The 21,023-nt window shown below is 30.2% G+C and overlaps 3 protein-coding genes across 3 annotated transcripts; 2 read left to right on the top strand and 1 right to left on the bottom strand.

Annotated features, from left to right (window-relative positions):
• Positions 1–4,045: 4,045 nt before the first annotated feature.
• On the top strand, positions 4,046–6,484 carry ASCRUDRAFT_67592 (uncharacterized protein; the record flags this gene model as incomplete). The annotated part of the gene is made up of 2 exons (XM_020191407.1): positions 4,046–4,068; positions 4,210–6,484. The coding sequence occupies 2 exons, from the start codon at positions 4,046–4,048 to the stop codon at positions 6,482–6,484; spliced, it is 2,298 nt and encodes a 765-aa protein (XP_020049802.1).
• Positions 6,485–7,661: 1,177 nt separating this feature from the next.
• ASCRUDRAFT_10976 (uncharacterized protein) lies at positions 7,662–9,012 on the top strand (the record flags this gene model as incomplete). The annotated part of the gene is made up of 2 exons (XM_020188731.1): positions 7,662–8,184; positions 8,422–9,012. The coding sequence occupies exons 1-2, from the start codon at positions 7,885–7,887 to the stop codon at positions 9,010–9,012; spliced, it is 891 nt and encodes a 296-aa protein (XP_020049801.1). The 5' UTR covers positions 7,662–7,884.
• Positions 9,002–20,951, bottom strand: TRA1 (histone acetyltransferase TRA1). The gene has a single exon (XM_020192243.1). The coding sequence runs from the start codon at positions 20,782–20,784 to the stop codon at positions 9,331–9,333; it is 11,454 nt and encodes a 3,817-aa protein (XP_020049800.1). The 5' UTR covers positions 20,785–20,951; the 3' UTR covers positions 9,002–9,330.
• Between the last annotated feature and the right edge of the window lie 72 nt (positions 20,952–21,023).

The following is a 21,023-nucleotide window of genomic DNA, read 5'->3' as shown; positions in this document are numbered from 1 at the left end:
TCCAAAAGAACCGCTGCTTTGTTTTCCAACGCTTCCACTCGAAATACGATTTTCGATCTACAGTCTTTATAGACTTGTATATACAGACTCAGAAGTGGAAACGCAAATCTTATCGTCTCTTCTCAAACTTGTGCACTGTTGTTCACCTTTGCTCACTCTTGTTGGCCCTGGCTGGAGAGCTAAAAGAGCCAAAAGAGCTAGCTCCACTTGGTCTTGCCTCGTATTGAGATTATCCCTAATCTTCGTCTTGTTCTTTTGTGCTCGTATTACACTTTTGATCTTCTAGCCTCGTTATCAGTGATTTCTCCATTTCTTCAAACTCTGGTAATTTGCTCTACCATATCCATCATACTCATTCCAATACTTTATTTTTCTTGCTATTCACTCTTGTTATATCCTCTTGTTCTTTCTCTTGTTTCTCAAATTTTTCGTTTTTTCCGCTTTTTTTAATTTCATTTCATATTCACTTATTTTTTACATACGCCATATCAAATAACTCTATTTCCAATATTTCACCAACCTTATAATCATCTTCATATTTCTTATCCATGCCATCTTTTACTCGCAATCACCTTTACCTCCAGCTTTTTACTTTCCTTATATCTTTTTTTTATTCTTTCTTTCATTCTTTCTTTTATTCTTCCTTCCTATCTTATCCTATCCCACTGTCCCAAAATAATATCTAACACATCAAACAATTTTTACATCTATCACTCGTATTCCCATACTCAAATCTTAAACTTTCTTACTCTCAATAAATCTTAAACTCTTTTATCAATTTGTTTCTCACTTTTTGTACTCATTTATTCTATTTTACTACCCTTTAATAGTCCTCTCTGCTTTTTTTCGTCCTTTATTCGTTGTGCTTTTGTCTTTTCACTTCTACTCACTTTTTTTCTGTTATATGGTAGTTCTCTCTCATCTATTTGACCACTTTATGTTCTTTTATTATATATCCTTCTCTTTTTCAGTCTAATACCAAAACTAATTTTCCATTACCTGACTAAGTTTCATTTAATGTTATTCAAAATTATTTTATTTTATTTTATTTTATTTTATTTTATTTTATTTTAATTCATTCTAATTTATTCTAATATAATAATCTAACATAATTCAATAATTTTAGAATCAATTTTAAAAATGAAATCATTAATATCTTGAATTTTATCATACATCTCTTACTATACGCTTACTATACGATTACTATATATTTGCCATATACTTATTATATACTTATTATATACTTATTACATACTTATTCCCATTCTTCTTTCTCTTATTCACTGACCCACTTTCCTTTGTCCAGTTTTCCCTTGTTTTACCTTTCCTCTATCACTATTACTACTGCTACTCCTTTGCTCTTTTGTTTTTGACTGATCTTGTGTTTTTTACCCATTATGCTCACACAATCTCTCACTCACCAACTCCTTTTCTTTTTCTTTTTCTTTTTCTTTTGCTTTTTCTTTTGCTTTTGCTTTTGCTTTTGCTTTTGCTTTTGCTTTTGCTTTTCTCTTTTACCTATTCTGTGCTTTTTCCCTCTTCTCATCAATTTCTTCCTCCTTTTGGAACCTTTTCCATTATCCTTCTTCACACAATCTCTTATTTTATCCTCATTCAATCCTCATTTTATCCCCATCCAATCCCCATTCAATCCTCTTCTATTTCTTCTTTTATACCCTTTTTCTCTTTTATTTCATAGCTTGTTCGATCCATCCTTTATTAACCTGTCATAAAATAAATTAAGACATGCGTTAATTAACACTCGCCCTTTTCTATGACTACCGTATTTATATTTCATCTATATCTCACGTCCACTTTTCATTCTATTCTTACTCTATTCTTACCTTACTCCTTTAATGAAATTACTCCTTTAGACTCCTTGCCTCTATTCTATCATTAAATCCTCTTCACACCTTTCGTTTTTATCCTTAAATCCCATCTTTTCCTATTCCCACTTTGCCTTCTCATTCTTTATGTTTATGGCCCATTTTCTAAAACAAATGTTGATTGTTACAGGGATCCACAAAATAATATCCCAAATAATTCTAGCAAATAATAGCAAATAATAGCAAATAATAGCAAATGATTCTTCTTCACATCTTTTTGCTTTCCACTAAAAAACTAAAAATTTCATAATTATTTATTTACAATTTATTCAGTAAATTCCAAATTGCAAATAATCTTGTTGTTGGGTTGATTTTCGTTATATTAATTCGTTAACTATTTTTTTCAAAAAAACAATTTTCCCCCAGTTTATTCATCTTTTATACCACATTTCAAAATTTAACTTCAAATCTTAAATCCAAATCTTAATTTCGACTTCAAATCCAATTCAAATCCAATTCAAATCCAATTTCAATATAATTTCAATTCAATTCGATTCAATCAAAATTATATTAAACACCCTTCTTCAATCCACTCCATTCAATCCCATTTCCACATCATTCCTCTCATTCCTTTTACTCTTCTCATCCTTCTCGTCCTTCTTATACTCTTTACTCTTTTTATTTCTCCTTTCTTTTTCCTCTCTTCTCCTGTTCAATTACTTCTTTCACTGTTATTTTCCTCTAACTCTATTTTTTTTCTAACTTTTCTTTGCTATTACCTGCTCTTAAACTTCTTCCTCTGCTTAAAGTTGTGCTTACTCACTTGAACATTTTTTTCTTTGAACTATTTTCCACTAATTTCCACTAATTTTCCCAACTCTATACATATCCTTTAAATTTATTTATAAATATTTATATTTTTTAAAAACAAAAGATCCATATTTTTTCATATCTCTTCACAACTTTTTACAATTTTTCACCTATTCTATTTAAACTTTTATTATCAACATTAACAATATTCAAAGTTTTAAATTTTTTGGATCTTTTGGCTTTTTTGGCTTTTTTGATTTTTTTGGCTTTTATAATTTTATAATTTTATAATCTTAATGATTTTAGTAATTTTTATGTTTTTTCCTTTCAATTTTTATTCAATTCTAATTAGCTTCAATTAATTTCAACTAAATTTAAACATTTCGAAATATTCTCAAATATTTTTAGTAAAATTCAAATGCTCTTTTCCAATAATTCTAATTAACTTTTCAATAATTCTAAATGGTTTTTTTCAATAATTCCAATCTTTTCGCAATCAAAATTTAACTGGGGATATTTTTCTCAACTATCTCATACATGAAAATAATACCAAAGCATGATAAAAGTACAATAAAAGTACAATAAACTTAAACTCCATCTACTATTTCGATTGCTTAAATTACTTCAATTATTATCATTATTCATTACCACTGCTACTATCTTTACTACCTTTACTGCCATTACAACCATTACAACCTTTACTGCGCTAACATTAACATTAGCATTAGCATTAACATCAACACTAATTTTTTCCTTCCAAATAATTATTCCTATTTTACTTTAATATTTTACTTTAACACTTTTTTATTTATTTATTTATTTATTTATTTATTTATTTTCATTTTCATTTTCATTTTCATTTTCATTTTCATTTTCGTTCTTGTTTTTGTTTATCATTTTTTTAAAATTCACTAATTAACTCATCCACTTACTAATTTTATCTACTTCACATCATCTTTACAAATGTCCCAATTCTATCAAAAACAATTTCTTTTTGTTTCACCCAAACATATAGATTTTTCATAATATATAAGACCCACAATAATTCTTTCCTTTTTGTATTTTGAAAATATTTATTCTTTTTCTTTTTACATCAGATATTTCTACTTATTTAATTTATTTATTGTAAATCTTTTAAAAATAAATAAATGAATAAATAAGTAAATAAATAAATAAATTAATTAATTAATAAATAAACTAATAAACTAATAAACTAATAAACTAATAAACTAATAAACTAATAAATAAACTAATATAAAACATAAAATAAGACATCTTATCCTTTCTATCTCTCTTATATACTATTTCTCTTCTATTCCATTTTACTCAATCTTACTTTACCTTATTTTATTATTCTATTTTATTTCAATTAACTTAATTTATCCCAATTCACTCTAGTTCAATTTAAAATGAAATCATCCTCTATTCCAAAGTATGTCTCTCGTTTAACTTCTTATATCGCCTTTTATTTCACTTCTTCTCTTTCCCTTCCCTTCATTTCACTTCACTTTACTCTGTCCTTTTTTATCTCGTGTGGTTCAAATAACTAACTGTTCAACCTCAATTCATATAGAAACCTAAAAACTGACATCGTCTGCAACTTTTCCTCTAAATCAAAGATAACTTTGGAAAGACAATCAAGTTTAAACAAATTGTCCTCTTCGAAATCTGTTTGGAGATTGAGAAAAAATTCGGCTTCAACTTTAAATACTAATGATTCAAATAATTCTAATAGCAATGATAATTCTTATTTCAACAATAAAGATGATATATTGTTTGAGTTGACAAACCAAAAAATCGAAATTTATAAGAAATCAACTTCAAGTTCCCGAAGAAATTACAACTCAAATGCTAACACCAACAATAAAAAATCAAATAACAACAACCATAATGGTAATAATAGCAATCTCAGTACTAATACCAATGACTCGAAGAACTCATCAAACATCTTCAAACAAAATTTTGCCAACAATAACAATAGCTATTCACCCAATTCACCAAATAACTTAGACGATTACTCGCCAACTGAATATATATTTGTCGACCACTCAATCAATAATCAAATGACTCCATTAAACTCACCAATATCAACCAAATTCACGCCCAATAATTCCTTCTTTAAGTTTAAAAATTATGTAGTCAATTCGTCTACAAACAAACTTAAAGAAATTAAATCGGAGAATGAATTTGATATTACTCATACTACCAATAATAATGCAAACAATTTGCAATCTTCACCTTTATCCAACACAAAACAATTTAAGAATTTGACACTCAGTTCTAGTTCTTATTTGAATTCTCCCTATTCAGTATCAAGGAAAAAGAAATCCATCGATAACCTTAGAATTAAGAAACTAGATAAACCTCCAGCCAAATTATTAAGATCATTTTCAAATTCTTGTCTTAATAATGATAATACCAAGACACCAATTTCACCAATCGATAATAAAAACTTGAGAAGAAATACTTTAACTAATATTAATAAACTTGATGCTGTTAATGAAAACTGCAACAAAAACTTGAATCAGAATGTGAATAGAAATTCAAATCAAAACAATTTAACTATTTCAATCTCAAAAAGTTTTTCCATTTCCTTGACTGACGATGGAAAAGCTATTTTAGAACCAGCCACACCTATTCAAAATAAAACTGTTATTAATAATGTTGATAATGTTAATGATGTCAATACTTCTAAGGATCCTTTAAAGAATCAGGTATATTTAAAGCCAACTTTGGGTAGTACAAGTTCATCATCAAAATCAACTTCGTTGAATAAGACTCTCAGAAGGCAAAGCAAAAATATTTACAATTTATCATTATCTGAAAGTGATTTAAACAAAATAGATGCCCCAGAGGTGGGTCAAAATGATGATAAAGGCATTAGCAGTAATAATGACATTAATAATATTAGCATAAATACTGTTAATACTGTTAACAATGTTGATACTTCTAATAATGTTGATATTGCTAATAATATCAATAATTCAAATAACCTATATGTTAATAATAATAACAGTAATAATACGATTATCAATTTAAGTCATCTTGATAATATTAGCACACCAATTAAGGAAAATTATACCAATTTAGTAAACATACCATCAAGTTTAAGATGTTCAAGTGCAAGTTCAAACTCATCATCATTATCTACAACTTCTACATTATCTTCAAGTAACACTGAACTAGTTACACCATACGAGAAAAGTTCATTTGACTTTTTATTTGAAAATGATATTAATAATAGAACATTTGGTAGTGTATTGGATACTTCATTAAATGATAATAATAATCATATTTATAATACTTTTGACACTACATTTATTGATAGATACAGTAATGATATGATTGATACATCGTATATCGAGTTTAACACAGATAACGATGTTAAGGAATTTAATTTATTAGATAATGTTTTGCCATATTCTTTGACATCAACTCAATATAATTTATCTAATGTTTCTTGTTCTAATCTCTCAAATACCTCAACGATTTCCAATTATTCTAATGTTGATTTTTCATTATTGAATAATAGTACTGCTGCTGGCAACAATAACCAGAACAATAGTGTCTGTCTTAATAATAACAGCTTTAACAGTGTATTTAATAATAGTATCAGTAATAATGGGATTAATAATAATCCAATTTACAATTTTAATTATAATAATTACATCAATCAAGAAAAATTAGGGGTGAAAAAACTTCAATTTAACGAACCAAACTTGACACAAACATTTAACGACAACTTCAATTATACTGTTGATTCAATTGAACTAAATAATAGTAATTTCAATAACTCTGATGAAACATTTAATTTTGGTAATGGAGTTCTCCAAAACCACTTGTTTTAAATTCATGGTTTTTTTATTTGCCTGGATATATTTGCATTATAGCAATTCCATCCCTTCACTTCATAATCTAATTATTTACTTAATTACTTAATTACTTAATTACTTAATTACTTAATTATTTGTTTATTTAATTATTTTTTTAACTTTTCATTTCCAAGCTCTTCTTCTTTAGTTCTCTGATTGCCTATTATTTACTGATTATTTAGTTATCATTTAGTTATTATTTTGTTATCATTTAGTTATTATTTAGTTATAATGTATTTTTGTTTTTATCATGCTATGTTTTCGTTTCTAATTTATCGAAGTTGCCAATTGGCTTAATACCCGACAATTGTACTCTTCGTAAATCGAAAACAAGAAAAGATCCAGTCCACTGGAACGGTTAGCAGCTGTTTTCGGGGCCAGCCAGGCAGAAAACTGCAGTGAAACAATTGTCGGGATGCATACAAAGCCTCGGCGTGACGCATATAACTGCATAAAACGCTACGTATAAACATTGCGGCTTTGCAAATGCGTAAGGACCACAATAAAGATCTCCGCTCGGCCAATCGGAGCTGAAAACGCATTTTTTGCATCAGAGTAAGACACTCCATCCGGTGTGCGTCTGCTAGCGCAAGAACTGTCACTGTCAAACTTAATGGCTCTGTATTTAATGATAGTAGCTTTAAGACTGTGGCTGAGTGATTAAGGCACCCGCTTCAAGAACATATTGCACTCGTTTTCGGATTCTGTAGTTTGCAGAGCTATTCTGCAATTCTAAATCAATGGGTCTCTTCGAAGATGTGAGCTTGAATCTCGCTGGTATCAGATACCAACATTTTTCTTTTCTCAATTGCCGTCGCTGCAGCAGTGGCAAAAGCCCTGTAGCAGCCGGTGAAACAGCGATTCCCTGTCATTGCCCATCTTTACGTCTGATTACTGACACTGTGTAGGCCCATTAATTAAGAATAATCTCCGAACTGCACTTTCGGAAGCTCTGTAAGTGTGAAACATTTCTCAAGCTTATCACCTTGTTCCAAATCGCATTCCCATCTTTGTTGTGTTAGCAGACCCATGCAAAAAGCGCACGCTGATTGGTTCAGTGGCTGCCGCACCGCGCCGCAGACGGAGCAAGCCGCGGCAGAATATCTTGATTCTGCATTGCATGTGCATACAAATCCATATGGTTACGAGCGCTGTTTGCAGACACAAAGATGGGAATTTGTTCTGTGTTTTTTTCCTGCTTTCGGTTGGAGCTGTTTTCGACCTCTGTTTAATTGTGTTTGAGCTCTGTTTGAGCTCTGTTTGAACTGTTTGACTATGTTTAAACTGGTTGATCCATTTTTCTCTAATCTCTCAATAATATAAGCTAATCATATATCTTTTTGGTCGATAGAGATTTGCAGTCTGTTCAATTCAACATGGAAGACGTTCAAGTTCTTCCTTCTCGAAATCCCCACCAATTACTCATTCAACCTAAAAATACCATCTTGGGACAGCTCTCTGTTCAACCAAGTGATTTAATCACTTATGCTGGGGGTTCTAATCACCTGGAAACAATAAATTATATCTATGATTTAGAGAAAACAAGGTTTTTTCTCAAATCCTTTCTTGCTCTAGTTATACTGGAATACCTCATGGCATTTCTCAATTTGCCCTTTGATCAAATAGAAAAAAGACCAGTCTTATCTCTTTTAGCATCCTACTATCACCTAATTTTGGTATTTATCACCTTTTCAACCTGGTTTATTTTCCTTGCATTTTTTTATCTTTTGGTTCTAAAAACCACATATCGTCTAAATTTTATTTACTTTCTTTTTTTCGTTCATCTGAATATGCTAATATTGCTGCTACGGCTTAATATCAACTATAATTTTTAAAATTTTAAACTAACACAAGTTTTTCCTGAATTTTTCCTTTTTCTTATTGTTTTCGCTTCTCCATTTATTCGTTTTTAGTTTGCCATTTGTTCTTGTATTTTACCTCTTTCATCAACAACTATCCCAAATTACACTGCTTTAAAACTACATATTTTTACTGTCATTGTACAATTTATTGGTTTTATTTTATATCTTGCTTCGTTAATTTTGATTCTTCCAATCGACAATCTACACTACAAAGCTTATTCTTCCCATAATCCCAAAACTTTAGAAATCTCAAATAATTCAAATAATTCAAATAATTCCAGCCATTTAAATGGTACAAATAGTTCAGATGATTCAAAACATTTAAATTCAATTTTTAACAAAGATTCTTATTCCACTGAAATGAATGACATTAATAACTACATTGTATCCAATCTAAAAAAAAGATTTACTAATAATAATCTAACAAAAAACAACTATAATGTAACGTTTTATTTAAAAGTTGTAATATTAATTTCACTTTTCATCTCTTTCTTAACTTTAATCAATTCTCTAATCAACGCTCTTTATCATTTTAATGCTTTATCAAGATTATTAAACAAAAAAAGAATTCGAAATAAATCTCAATTCAAAAACCAAACCGATCTTCAGGATCAAATTGATTATAACACTTTATTAAAATAAATAAATAACTAGTATAAAAAAACTGGAAAACTGAAAAACTGAAAAATAAAAACTTAAATTTGTCCACTTTATTAAATTAAATCAAACCACATCAAATCGAATCGAATTAAATCGCAAATTTCATTGCAATTCTTGGCCCATCTAGTTTCGGTTTATCAAAACACTAATTTATTCATTTATAAAATAAAAACTAAAACAACTACTAAAACTAAAGCCTTTCTTTTTTTCTTTTTTTCAAATTTACACAATTTAGATTCTTTATACTTTTATTGTTTAACTTCGCTGATTACTTTTCTTTCTTTTTATTCTTTTAAAAAACTAAAGATAGCACATCCATGGTGCATCTGCACTAGCCAAATTAATAGGATGAGTTGCCAGAGATATTAAATTAACAACTCCTTTCGTAGCAAGTTCCGCATTAGAATCAATTTTACTGATCAGTTCCAATTTTTTAAATATTTCTTTATTATTGATTTCAACACTATTTTTCAATAATGATGGTGAATCTTGAATTCGAAATTCTTTTTGAACATTCCATGAAAGAACTTCATCTCTAACAAATAAACACAAATATTGCTCCATATCAAACTCCGGTTTAGATAGACATTTCGCTATTATAAATAAATGCGCAGAAAATATTCCTTCTAATCCAGCTTCTCCCATCAATTTTTGAATATTTGGTGTTAATCTAAATGGAACCATCTCTAAACTTTTAAAAACTGGAATGGTAAATTTATCTATAAGATTTAATGGTAATTTGGATGGTAGCATACTTGTAGTAAAAACATTCCCAGTTGCAATATTAACATGAATTTTTCTAGGATACCTCGATATAATAGATGTTAAATATGTCATAAAACAAAATGATGCATATTGTGATGTAAATTGTTTTCTAAATATCCAAAAATCTTCGTATTTGGGATACAACTCCATAAAATAATCTCTAAATACTGTTTTGGGAACAAACAAACTTTGAATTGCTGGCAAAATTTCTACTCTTATACTATTAAACTCGGCTTTAGGTAACCTTTCATTAGATGATTGTCTTATTTTCTTAATTGTATAAAGAAGAGGTTCATCCACATCTTGTTTTCTCTTTCGACAAAATATCTCATAAATTTTTTGCATCGTTATATAATTAGAATCATCATTTAAGATTCTAATATGTGGTGCTAAGGGAACTGCAATTGGAATTGTAAATTTGATGTTTCTTGATCGAGATTGAACTTTATAAAGTAATTCATTTCCAAATATACGATACATTTGAAAATTTCGTTCTTCTCTTCTTGACTGACGATTAGCAGGTGATTGAACAGTAAATAAATGCAATGATCCATCATCCCCTCTAATTTTCAATCTTTTAAAACAAGCAGTCGAGCCTCTAAATAAATCAACCGTTGGTAAAAACCTTTCAATCTTAATGAAATGCATATTATTATCTTTATTTTCTAAATATTGCCCTGGAATTTCTATCTCCTCAAATTTTTGATGATGAAATTGTGTTAGATGAGAAGAAAATCCTTCTAAATTAGTCTTTTGAATTCTTCTATCAAGTTTATTTTCAAGTCTTGCTTTCCATTTTTTTAACCTAACCATATATGTATCCAAATCAGGTTTAGATTCAACAAGATCTCTCTCAAATTTAGCCCTAATCAATTTGGGCAAAACTGTTGAAGAAAATCGTTTTATATTTTCAACTATTGATTTAGGAACCTTTTTGTCCTTTGAAGGATTATAAAGATATTGAACAACATCATTTATCAATGCAATTACTAAACGGAACGCATCTTCATCAGCAGTTGGTTTGAATTTTTGACTAATAATATCAACTAACGATTCCAATGAAAGAGCTAATAAAGGATGCCCAGTTTTAAGAATGCCCATAATTTCATTAACATGAAGCCAAGGTTGTGGTTTATTTCCAGAATTTGGAGTGTTAGGTGGTAGTTGCATAGAAATATCCAAATTGCCTTCTTGATTTTGAACAACTGCCATTGCTTGGCTTTTAGCAAATAAATCTTCCTTTGTGGTTCTTAATAGAAAATGAAGGGCTTGAGGATAGATCTTTGAAATTTTATTCAACAAAGATTTAACAAGAAGAGCCTCTTTACGAGACAAAGAGCTAAGTAATTGAGGGATAAAAGTAATCCAATACCACACAGGAACATCCCCACTATATGTGTTGAAAGTTGAGGCCAAATCAATGTTTTCATCATCCAAACTAATAAGCCATAAAATACGTGCAAGAACTCTTCTTGTTTTTCCATTTTTATAAAGACCCGCTGCTTGCAAATAACAACTGATAGCATAACGAGCAGCTACAGATCGTTTAGGATTGGCTGTGAAACATCTATCATTAAAAAATCCCCATTCAGCCCAACCTTTGGCTAAATGAACAAAATTTTGAACAGCCGCAGCAAAAGATTGGTTAGCTTCATTTTCTTGATTCAATTTTGCTAAAAACATTCCTTTCAATGCAAAAAATTCAGCTTTTTGTGATGGATTGAAGTAGCCTAAATTAGTATTGCTTATAACATCAAGACCCGTATTAAGTTCATCTTCATTTTCATAATGGCACTTGGCTTGCTCTCGTAATTTCAAGAAGGCCTCTTGAATTTCGATATTAGGTAGTGTATAAATTCTGGTTAATTGGCTTATGCAAACAGATGGCATGTTGTGTTTTCTAGCAACATGTGCAAAACGGTTTATGACCCAAGCAATCTCATGATAACCACGATAAGCATAGGAGTTTGTATTATTGTTTCCATTTCCATTAGCTGTTTGTGCAGCTGGCATAAAAGGCATGTAAACGTTATTCACCACAGTAAAGGCGTGTTGTCTCCAAGTTACTAAATCATTCCAAATGTTAATGTCGTCCCAATTGTTCGGCAAACGTTCACGCCAAGCTTGTAAAACTCTTTTTAGTTCTTGAGATTTTTCTTCAAAATTCTGATTATTAGTTGTGATCAAGCTGTTATATACTTGACTTGCTTCCATAAATTCAATATATTGCTGGAAATTGTGCAATAATGGAATATGTGCAACAGTAAACCTGGTAGGAAGAGAACACCATTTTCTTAAAGATAACTGAATACCTTCTTCACAATTATTATAGAGTTCAGCGCCTTTTTGTTCACGACGAGCAACAGCCTGCAAACATAGAAATGTTTGAAATATCCGTCTTCTTGGAGTTGGAACTTCCATTGCAATCCGAACATGATTTTCTAAGTGTTCTTTACCATCGTTCCAATCAGCAACTCGCCAGCCACACTCTAAGAAAAGATCAGTAAACCCTTCATGTTTTGCAAGTTCGGTAAGAACATCCCAGTGTTGAAGTTTTTCTGCGCAAAAAATCCAATTGTCCTCCCATAAAGAGTATTCAGATTCACCATATGGCAATACACCACTTCGAGCCTTAATTTGCGCATCTTCATATTTTTGTAATGCTTTATCCCACAACCCAATCTGTTCAAACGAAAGAGCAAATGATGTTTCACTATATTTTGCCCGTCGTCTCCATAATCCATAAAACATATCCAATTCTTGTAGAGAAGCATATAGTTCAACTAAAGCATCTTCATTGATTTCTTTAATCTTGGAATTTTCAACAGGAGAATTAAAATTGTTTTCTTCTAATATTTTGAAAGACTGGTACCAACTATTATATGTATGGCCTAAATATTTAACCAATTGGGGTGGCAACTGCAAATCTGGACATCTTCCAACTGCTTCTAATAAAGTCAAAATAACATTCTGGGGTTTAGAAGCCTGCACGATATGATATTCTTTGGAAAGTAAAACCACCATAAATTGCATGAAATCCATTTTTTCTTTAGCTGGAATAGTTCTATAAGCTATTGGAAATAATTGAAGCCATATGTTATGACCAACAATATTATTTTGATAAGACAATTCAATTAAAGGGTTTATCAAATCACCAGCTTTTACTGTACCCACTTTGTTTAAGAATTTTTGATGTTCATCAAGAAATTTTTGAAGTTCTGGATGTTTTTCTTCTTTCTCCTTAGAATCTTGAATAAAACAACCTTCCTCTAAATCAAATAAGGAGGAAAACTTGAAATTATCTTCTGTTAATTTTAATTTATAGTTTTTCTCAAAAGAACCCAATAATAATTCAGAAGCTTGATTGAGCCAATAATAATCAGCAATGTGCTCCCAATTTTGCTTTTTAATAACATAATAAAAACGTTCAGTTAACTCTGTTTCGAGACTTTCATTAAGAACAAACATTAGTTTTTTTCTTATTTCTATGTCTTTGAATTTTGTTCCCGCTAAGAAAGGTTTTTCCATTCTGGAGGTTAACTCGCTGAAAAGAAATGTTTTGTTTTCAAAAATAGAAACAATAATGTTAAAAAAGTCCTTTGACAACGAAAAAAGACTTCTGTTTTCAAATGAAAGCATTTTGGTCAATATCAATGATTTTTCTTTGACAGTAGGAAACAAATCCTTAGAAAAAACCCACTTTTTCACTTGATCTAATATAATCTTCAAAAGGTTCTTGTTTGAAGAGTTTTCTATAAACTGACATAATTGGTTTAGAAAATCATGTCTTTGATCCCCCATATTCATCATTCTGAGAGAACACAAATCAATAATACACTGCAAACTTTTAGCCATTATTTTAAAATCCAACTCTTGATTAGCAGAGTTGGAGTCATTAATACTGTTGTTCATATCTTTAAAAAGCCTGGAAAAAGACTTCAATATTAAAGGAAAAAGATTATCCACCAATAGCGGTTCAAACTTTGCTATACTAGAACATGACATAATTCCTGAAGCTATTTTGACACTTGTGTTGCTACTGAGATTTTCAGTTGTGATAGAAACCAAAAATTTGACAAACTCCTTGGCTTCCTCAAATTTTTTCTCCACATCACTGCAAATGTCAAAGATAGCTTTAAGTATATTATCTAATAAATCCTGCAAATTTTTTTGAACCTCGTAATTATCACATTTCAGACAGTTTTCAAATAATTTTTTTAAGTATGATAGATTTGAGACAATCCAAACTGAATCTTTTGATTCTATAACAATACAAAATACTTCCAAAGAATTCAATGTATAAACAATCGATGAAATGGTAGAAAAATCAATATTTATCAAAAATTTTTCAAATAAAGTCAATTCGATATTAACCCCTGACCATTCTTTGAGTTGAAGGATTTCTTGCAATATTCGAACAGATCTTTGAATATTTCCAACCTCTGTAGCGCGCTGACTATTGGAATTAATGTATTTTATCAAGCACGATATATAAAGCTCTTTTTGATTCGAAGGTATTTGATAGAAAATATTTGAGTTTTCTGCATCAATGACAGATTTTGAATCTTCAGGTGACTTATTTGATGATTTCATGATATGAGCTTTTTTTTCCCATTTCAAAATAAGCTCTGCAAGATCAATTGCATACAACTGATTCTCTGTGGGTATATTCATTAAAGAAATCAATTGTTTAATAGCATTGATAATATTTGAGGTGAAGTGCTCCCTTGCTAAAAAAAAAGCATCCATGTTATTGATAATAAACTGATAGATATTAAATACCTGCATGGCAGAATAACCTTCTTCAGATAATATTCTTCTAACTAACCTTAACCAATTTGAAGTAGGAATGCCTGGGTTCATTTTTAAAGGCATGACCGGAGCCAACAGATTGAGTGACAATTTTACTAAATTTTTTGTTTCTGGAGTATGTGAACGGAGCAAAGCAATAAAAATATTACTAATTATTTTGGTAGGAGTATCAAAACTGATAATAAAGTAAGACATTGTAACATATGCAGCGTGTTTAGTCAAAAGATCATCCAATTTGGAGAATTCCCAACTGAACTTAATAATATCTTTCCTAATATCGGAAACAAGAGGTTTTGAGTATTTTATAAGAAAAGCCGTCATTTGTAACAATTCAAACCGATAAAAATCTATTGGTCCAGCCCTATGATCAGATATCAAATCATTGGTAGCTCTCCATATTTTAGAACAAATTAAGTTAAACCAGGGTGATTCCTTTTGACAAATTTTCGAAAGACTTTGATTTTTGTAACATTCATAAATAATAATCGAATTTATGATATTCTTGAAAAGATAAACTTTGGTTTTTAGCGAGCAAACTGGATCAATTGCCATATTGACACACTTAAGTAAATATTCTTGACGCAATTCAACATCATCAGATTTAACAATTTTTAAAAATATATAGTCTTTTAATTCAAATGCCATATCTGTTTTTGTTGAACAAACCAAATCAATGAGTTTTAAAACTGAATCTTGACTATTAGGATGACCTTTAAAGTAGCTAACAAATAGTTTCTGAAATTTATCAAATGATTGAAGAACCTGAAAACGCACTTCGGTTTCAAATCCCTGAGCTTTTTCAAATATAATAACACTTTTGGACAACAGACAAATATTATTTAATAATAATAGTTTATTATCAAGCCATTTAAGATTTGTTTTAACCAATGCAGAAACAACATCTATAAAATTAGCATATTTTGCACATTTTATAGCGGGGGTCGGTTCCTGGATTATGTTTTGATATATTTCTGAAATATTATCCAGTATAACTTCAGTCAATTTAGGACATTCTTCCATGCTTATAAAATCAGCAAAAAGAATTCCGATATATCTCTTATGAAAATGATTAGTAAAATATTCGTAACCTTCTTTGAAAAACCTGTTAAGATACTTTGCAACTGGTCTTCTAAATGGGGAACCTTTACGTCGTCTCAATTGAGTTTCAAGATAATCCAATTTAGACATAATATCACCAAAATACATGTTTGCTTTAGGAGGAAGAACATAAAATATATTTAGCACTGCAACAATTATTTTAACTGTTGGATGACTTTTCAAATCTGCCAAAGAAATCTGATGCAATGCATTTTCCTTGGCATAAGAACTAACATGATCAAGCAACTTTTTCCCTATCTCAACTTTGAAATAAGTAATAAGCAACTGCAAAAGACGCTCCAACGCATTTAAACTAGGAACTGTAAGTTTAGAATGATTTGACAAGGTAGATAACATTGGACGAAGCCCTTGTTGAAGTAGTTCTTTAGGTAATTTGAAATTGGAATCCAAACTATTTTTGAGAGCAAGATGTGCAGCATCAATTACTTTGGAAGATGGAGAACATAAAGATTTGAAAAATACAGCAAGCATTCTATTCTTAATTTTATGTTGTGGTGGTGCCGTAAAATAAGATTTAGACAAAGCTAATGAAAGAAGACGAATACAGGATACTCTTAATTTAATTAAATGGGTGGAGGTTTTGTAATCATTGAGATTGATTGCAAGCAGCTCATCATCTGCATCTGCTAATTGTAACGTTTCATGGAGCAACCTATTTAATTCTTCATCAAATTTCAAAAATGTTCCTTCTAATCCTAAACAAAACGTAATGGCATCAATGTTTCCTATCTGCATTGTAAATGGCAATGCCCTTAAAGGCTTACGAAAGATAGGTGTCAATAAATTAGCTTTACAAGGCAATATTATTTCGGCAATTGGAACTTTTGTAGCCTCTGACAACACTTTTAGTGATTCTTGAGAAGTTTCTCGGACAATTTCTTTGGAATTTGCTAAATCATAAACAAGAGCACCAACAATTTCTCCAAATGCTTGTAATGTGGTCTCTTTTTGTTCCTTGCCTTTATTGCATTTTTCTAAAATTTTCAAAATCAAGCTTTTGGTTTCAGTTGTAACTTCCTCAGGCACGTTTGAGTGAGAATCTCTCAAAACAAAAAAAAGAGCACGGATAAGTTCTGACTGATATTGATTAAACCAAGAAGAAGGAATAGGCAAGTCTTCAATCATTGTCTTCAAACCAAATACCCCGCCCAACTTCATATAAAACAACTCTTCATAGCATTCATGAGTGAACCTGTTAAGCATCACCTGAAGCAATGGATAAAATGTAGCGTCTTCATTTGACCCAAATAAAGTCACACTTGCTTTATATATATCCTTGATTGCTTCAATACCTTGTTCATATACCTCCCTTTTGTTTGAGCTTAAAGCAAACACAATTGCATCTAGGATCACACCTTCATCAATAAAAACGTCGCCTTCGAGATCATCTATATCAAAAGAACGCTCAGCTTTTCTTCTTCCAATAATGGATTTTCCCAAAAATAAAATAGTAAAATGATTACATAGCCCTTTAATCAACTCTTTTGCGTTATCCTTAACTTCAGGAATAGATATAGAAAAAAATAATGATTTTAGTAACTCAATAATCAATTCTTGTTGACGGTTTAACACTGCTGGATCAATAATGACTCCATCCGATAATACCTTGGTGTCTTCAATCTTAGGTTTCAACAACAAACTAGTACATCCTTGAATACGAGCTTTAATGTCTTGTGGCATGTCAAAATTAATAAAGAGTTTCAAAACAGCGGTTAAATAATAATATGCATTAATTCTATAATGGTTCAACTCTTTACTTGAGCGTTCAGCTTCTATCAAAGTGATTGCAGCCTCAATCCCTGGGGTAATAGACATTTTTGTTTTGGAGGGCAAACCTGCAATTTGAAAATTTGCAAAAATTTCTTGAAAAAGTTTTGTAGCAGGTTTTAAATCATTGGTAGCGCTAAAAAATTTTCGATTTCTTCCACCAAGCTTACCCAAGATTCTAACAGCTGTATGACTTTGAGTGTGTAAAAATGGTAAAGGTTTAAGATGTTTCCATAATCCTTTCATAACATCCTCAATGACAGGTTCAATTATAGGATCAAAAAATTCTGCAGTCAAGTTATCAACGCAAAGTTCTAAAGTTCTTAAACCTTGGGGCACCAATTCAAAAGAACCATTCAAAGCGTGAACTAGAGGTTTCATCAAATAAAACAAAAAGGGAACCAAAACACTTAGTCGAACTGGAACCGTTAAACATAGTTCGGCATAAAGATCTCTTTCTTGAAGAGTCCTTGAAGATTTGATTGCATAATTAAAGTATTTCAATAACATTTTTAGTAATGGGTAAAATTCTTTATTAAGATTTCCTCCAGCAATATATTTAAATAAATATTTTATAACCAAAAAATATACTATGGGTTGCTTTGAGGTGGAGGCAAGTTTTAATGAAGTTAAAATTAAGTCGTTAATATGAGGGAAAAGAACAGCTTCATTATTTTTTGAAGAAACGAGGTTATTTAAAAAACACAATTTGAATAATCTGATCAAAACATTTGAGCGAAGAAGATTAATTTTACCCAAGTCTTCAAGTTTGTTTTTTAAGAAATTAATCAAAATACCAACAAAATTTGCTGAAGTAATATCAGTCATCATGAAAAATTGAGGAATATGCAATAGAATAGGATTTTCTAGAATATTTTCGTATAAAGTATCCATCAATTCTTGAACTATTTCATTGAATGTAGCCAAGTCGAGATAAAAAAACATAGTCGCAAAAAGTTCCATCATTTCCTTTTCATCCTTTGAGTTTGACATTGAAAACATGGTTGAGGACATATCAAATGGTTGGTTATTTGCTTCATCATTGTTTTTCAATTCATTAACTGATGTTTGAAAGTACTTTAAGCCATCTAAAGCTTCTTTAAATAGTTTGATTAGAATGTTGACTTCTTCGGAAGAAAAAGAACAGGCAAATTGCTCCCAAAGTTGTTTATTGAAATCAGATATGGGGGTTGGATTACTTTCTTTTAAGTAGCTTATAATATTTTTCAAAAAACCCATCAAATTTTTGTAGATATATCTCATTTCAACAATTGGATCATGATGGTTTGAGTTTTGATGTATAATAATAAGAGCTTTACTTTGTAGGTCATTAAAACTATATATTTCAAAATTTTCCTCTTTTTTATCTGAGGAATCAATTGATTTATCAATATTTTTATCTTTGTTGGGACTAGAGCTTGAAGAGTCGGACATTTTGATGTCGCCATCAGGGTCTGTTTTAATAAGGTCGTTATCGTTTTGAGTTGTTTCATTACGGTTTTTGAATTTTGAGTGAATTCTAACATTGTTTAATTTTTTCTTTTCATACTGTCGAGATTTTTGAATCAAACTTGGATATTCGCGATTTAGAATTTGAAATTCTTTAGCAAAAGCATCAATCATAATCATATATAATTGTCTTGCTTCCTTTTTGTTGGGCAACTTTGATATGCTATCAAGAAGGTTGACTAGTAATTTTCCCGACATTATGTGAACCGTTGTTGCTAATGATTCGTCGTATAGAATTTTTGAAAAATATATGACTGATTTTTTTATTTGTTCTGGAGATAGTTCTGCTCTAAAAGTGTGAATAAAATCAGCGAGTGCACTAAAGGCAAAAGGTCTAGTTGTTTCATAATTGGTGAAACTATCGCCGATTAAGATTTTTTCATCAAACAAATCATCAATTATTGGGATAAAAAGTTTTTTTAATTTTGTTGAGAGAATATTATGAAAGGCAACAAATATTTCCCTTCTTGAAGAGTTTAATTCGCTCGGACAATCTTGTAGTAGCATTAAAATAAAACGAGGTATGATTTTGCTGTAGTTTTCCAATACATCAATACAGTAACCTCTGATTAGTATGTAGGCTAGGAAGGAAGCAGTTTTGACTTGACAGATAATGAAGTCGCAGTAAAGAGACCTGTTTTTAATTAGAGGCGAAACGGATGTTAATTTCTCACCTTTTGATTCAGCCAAGATCCTTGCATTTTTTTGGTGGGTTGCTTCTAGTTGCAACACAGTCATTATATGAGGAATTACGTTTGGTAAAGTAGTTTTGATTAATTGTTTATGAGAGGAAACTAAAGCAAAGACGGTTGAGGGGCAGTCAGCCAAAGTTTTAAAAGAGCTCATAGCTGGAAGTAATGAATTTGAAAGTGCGACCAGATTCAGATCGTCATTGTTTCCAGTAAAAGAGGTAGGTAAAATAGATATTGATTTTGCAGGAGAGTTTGATTCTATTATTTCTTCTTTCATTTGAATATCCTTATCATTCCCAATAGTATTGGTATTCTGGTTGTTACTGTTATTCAGATTCGTAATCAGAATGTTATTATTGTCGTTATTGTCGTTGTCGTTGTTGTTATTATTATTGTTGTTGTTATTATTATTATTCGCAGTATTATTATTATTATTATTATTATCATTATTATTATTATTATTATTATTATTATCATTATTATTATTATCATTATTATTATCATTATTATTATTGTTGTTGTTGTTGTTGTTGTTAATTTCTGGATTGTCTTTGGAATCATTTTGATTGTTATTTTTAATTTTAATTGAGTCGATACTAATTGGTTCAACATTTTTATTAAAGCTTTCATGAACTAGACTTGGTAAATTGCCATACATTTGAATGATAATGTCGATAAAGGGTTGAACATGGTCATCTAGGAAATTTTTGTAAGCTTTATGTAAATTCATTAAAATCTGTAGGATTAATACGCCATTTTCTTCGTTTTCGATTTTGAAAATGGACATTAATTTGTTCAAGATCTGGATGGAGTAGTTCTTATAAATTTCGTCCGTTTTGCATCTTTGAAAGATCTCCAAAATCAAGTGTCTTGATTTATGTTCGACTGATTGTGAGGAAAACTTGATTGGAATTTTGTCTAGTAAGTTGGATAGAATTGGCACCAAAGTCTCGAGAAAGTACTGGTATTCATTTGGAACATTAAAGCTCTCGATGATTTCACACAAGTCAGTTAAAGTGGATAGTTTTGCCTTTAAATCGTTATCATCAGTAAGTCTCTTTGCAAAAGCGTCAATTTGAGTGTAAGCCATGGTGAAAAATATAGTACAAGAAAATGAGAATTAAAATGAATTGAATCAGGGCAAGTGGAGCCAAATGAAATCAAGTTGCAGACACCCTGAGAAAAGAAAAAGAAGCAAAAAAAATAGAATTTATAGACGATAAAGCAGAAATTAGTAGATAAAACAGTCAAACGAAGGTGAAAATGAGGCAGAATATGGGAAAAAAGATAAAAAAAATTGAAAAGGTGGGTATTTAAAGATACTTGAAA

Source organism: Ascoidea rubescens (genome assembly GCF_001661345.1).
Source record: "Ascoidea rubescens DSM 1968 unplaced genomic scaffold ASCRUscaffold_1, whole genome shotgun sequence".
Taxonomy (NCBI): domain Eukaryota; kingdom Fungi; phylum Ascomycota; class Saccharomycetes; order Ascoideales; family Ascoideaceae; genus Ascoidea; species Ascoidea rubescens.
This window is presented reverse-complemented; position numbering and strand designations above follow the sequence as displayed.

What these genes read in the sequence shown, in the direction of transcription:
- TRA1 (XM_020192243.1), bottom strand. Translation starts at nt 20,784, where the DNA reads ATGGCTTACACTCAAATTGACGCTTTTGCAAAGAGACTTACTGATGAT.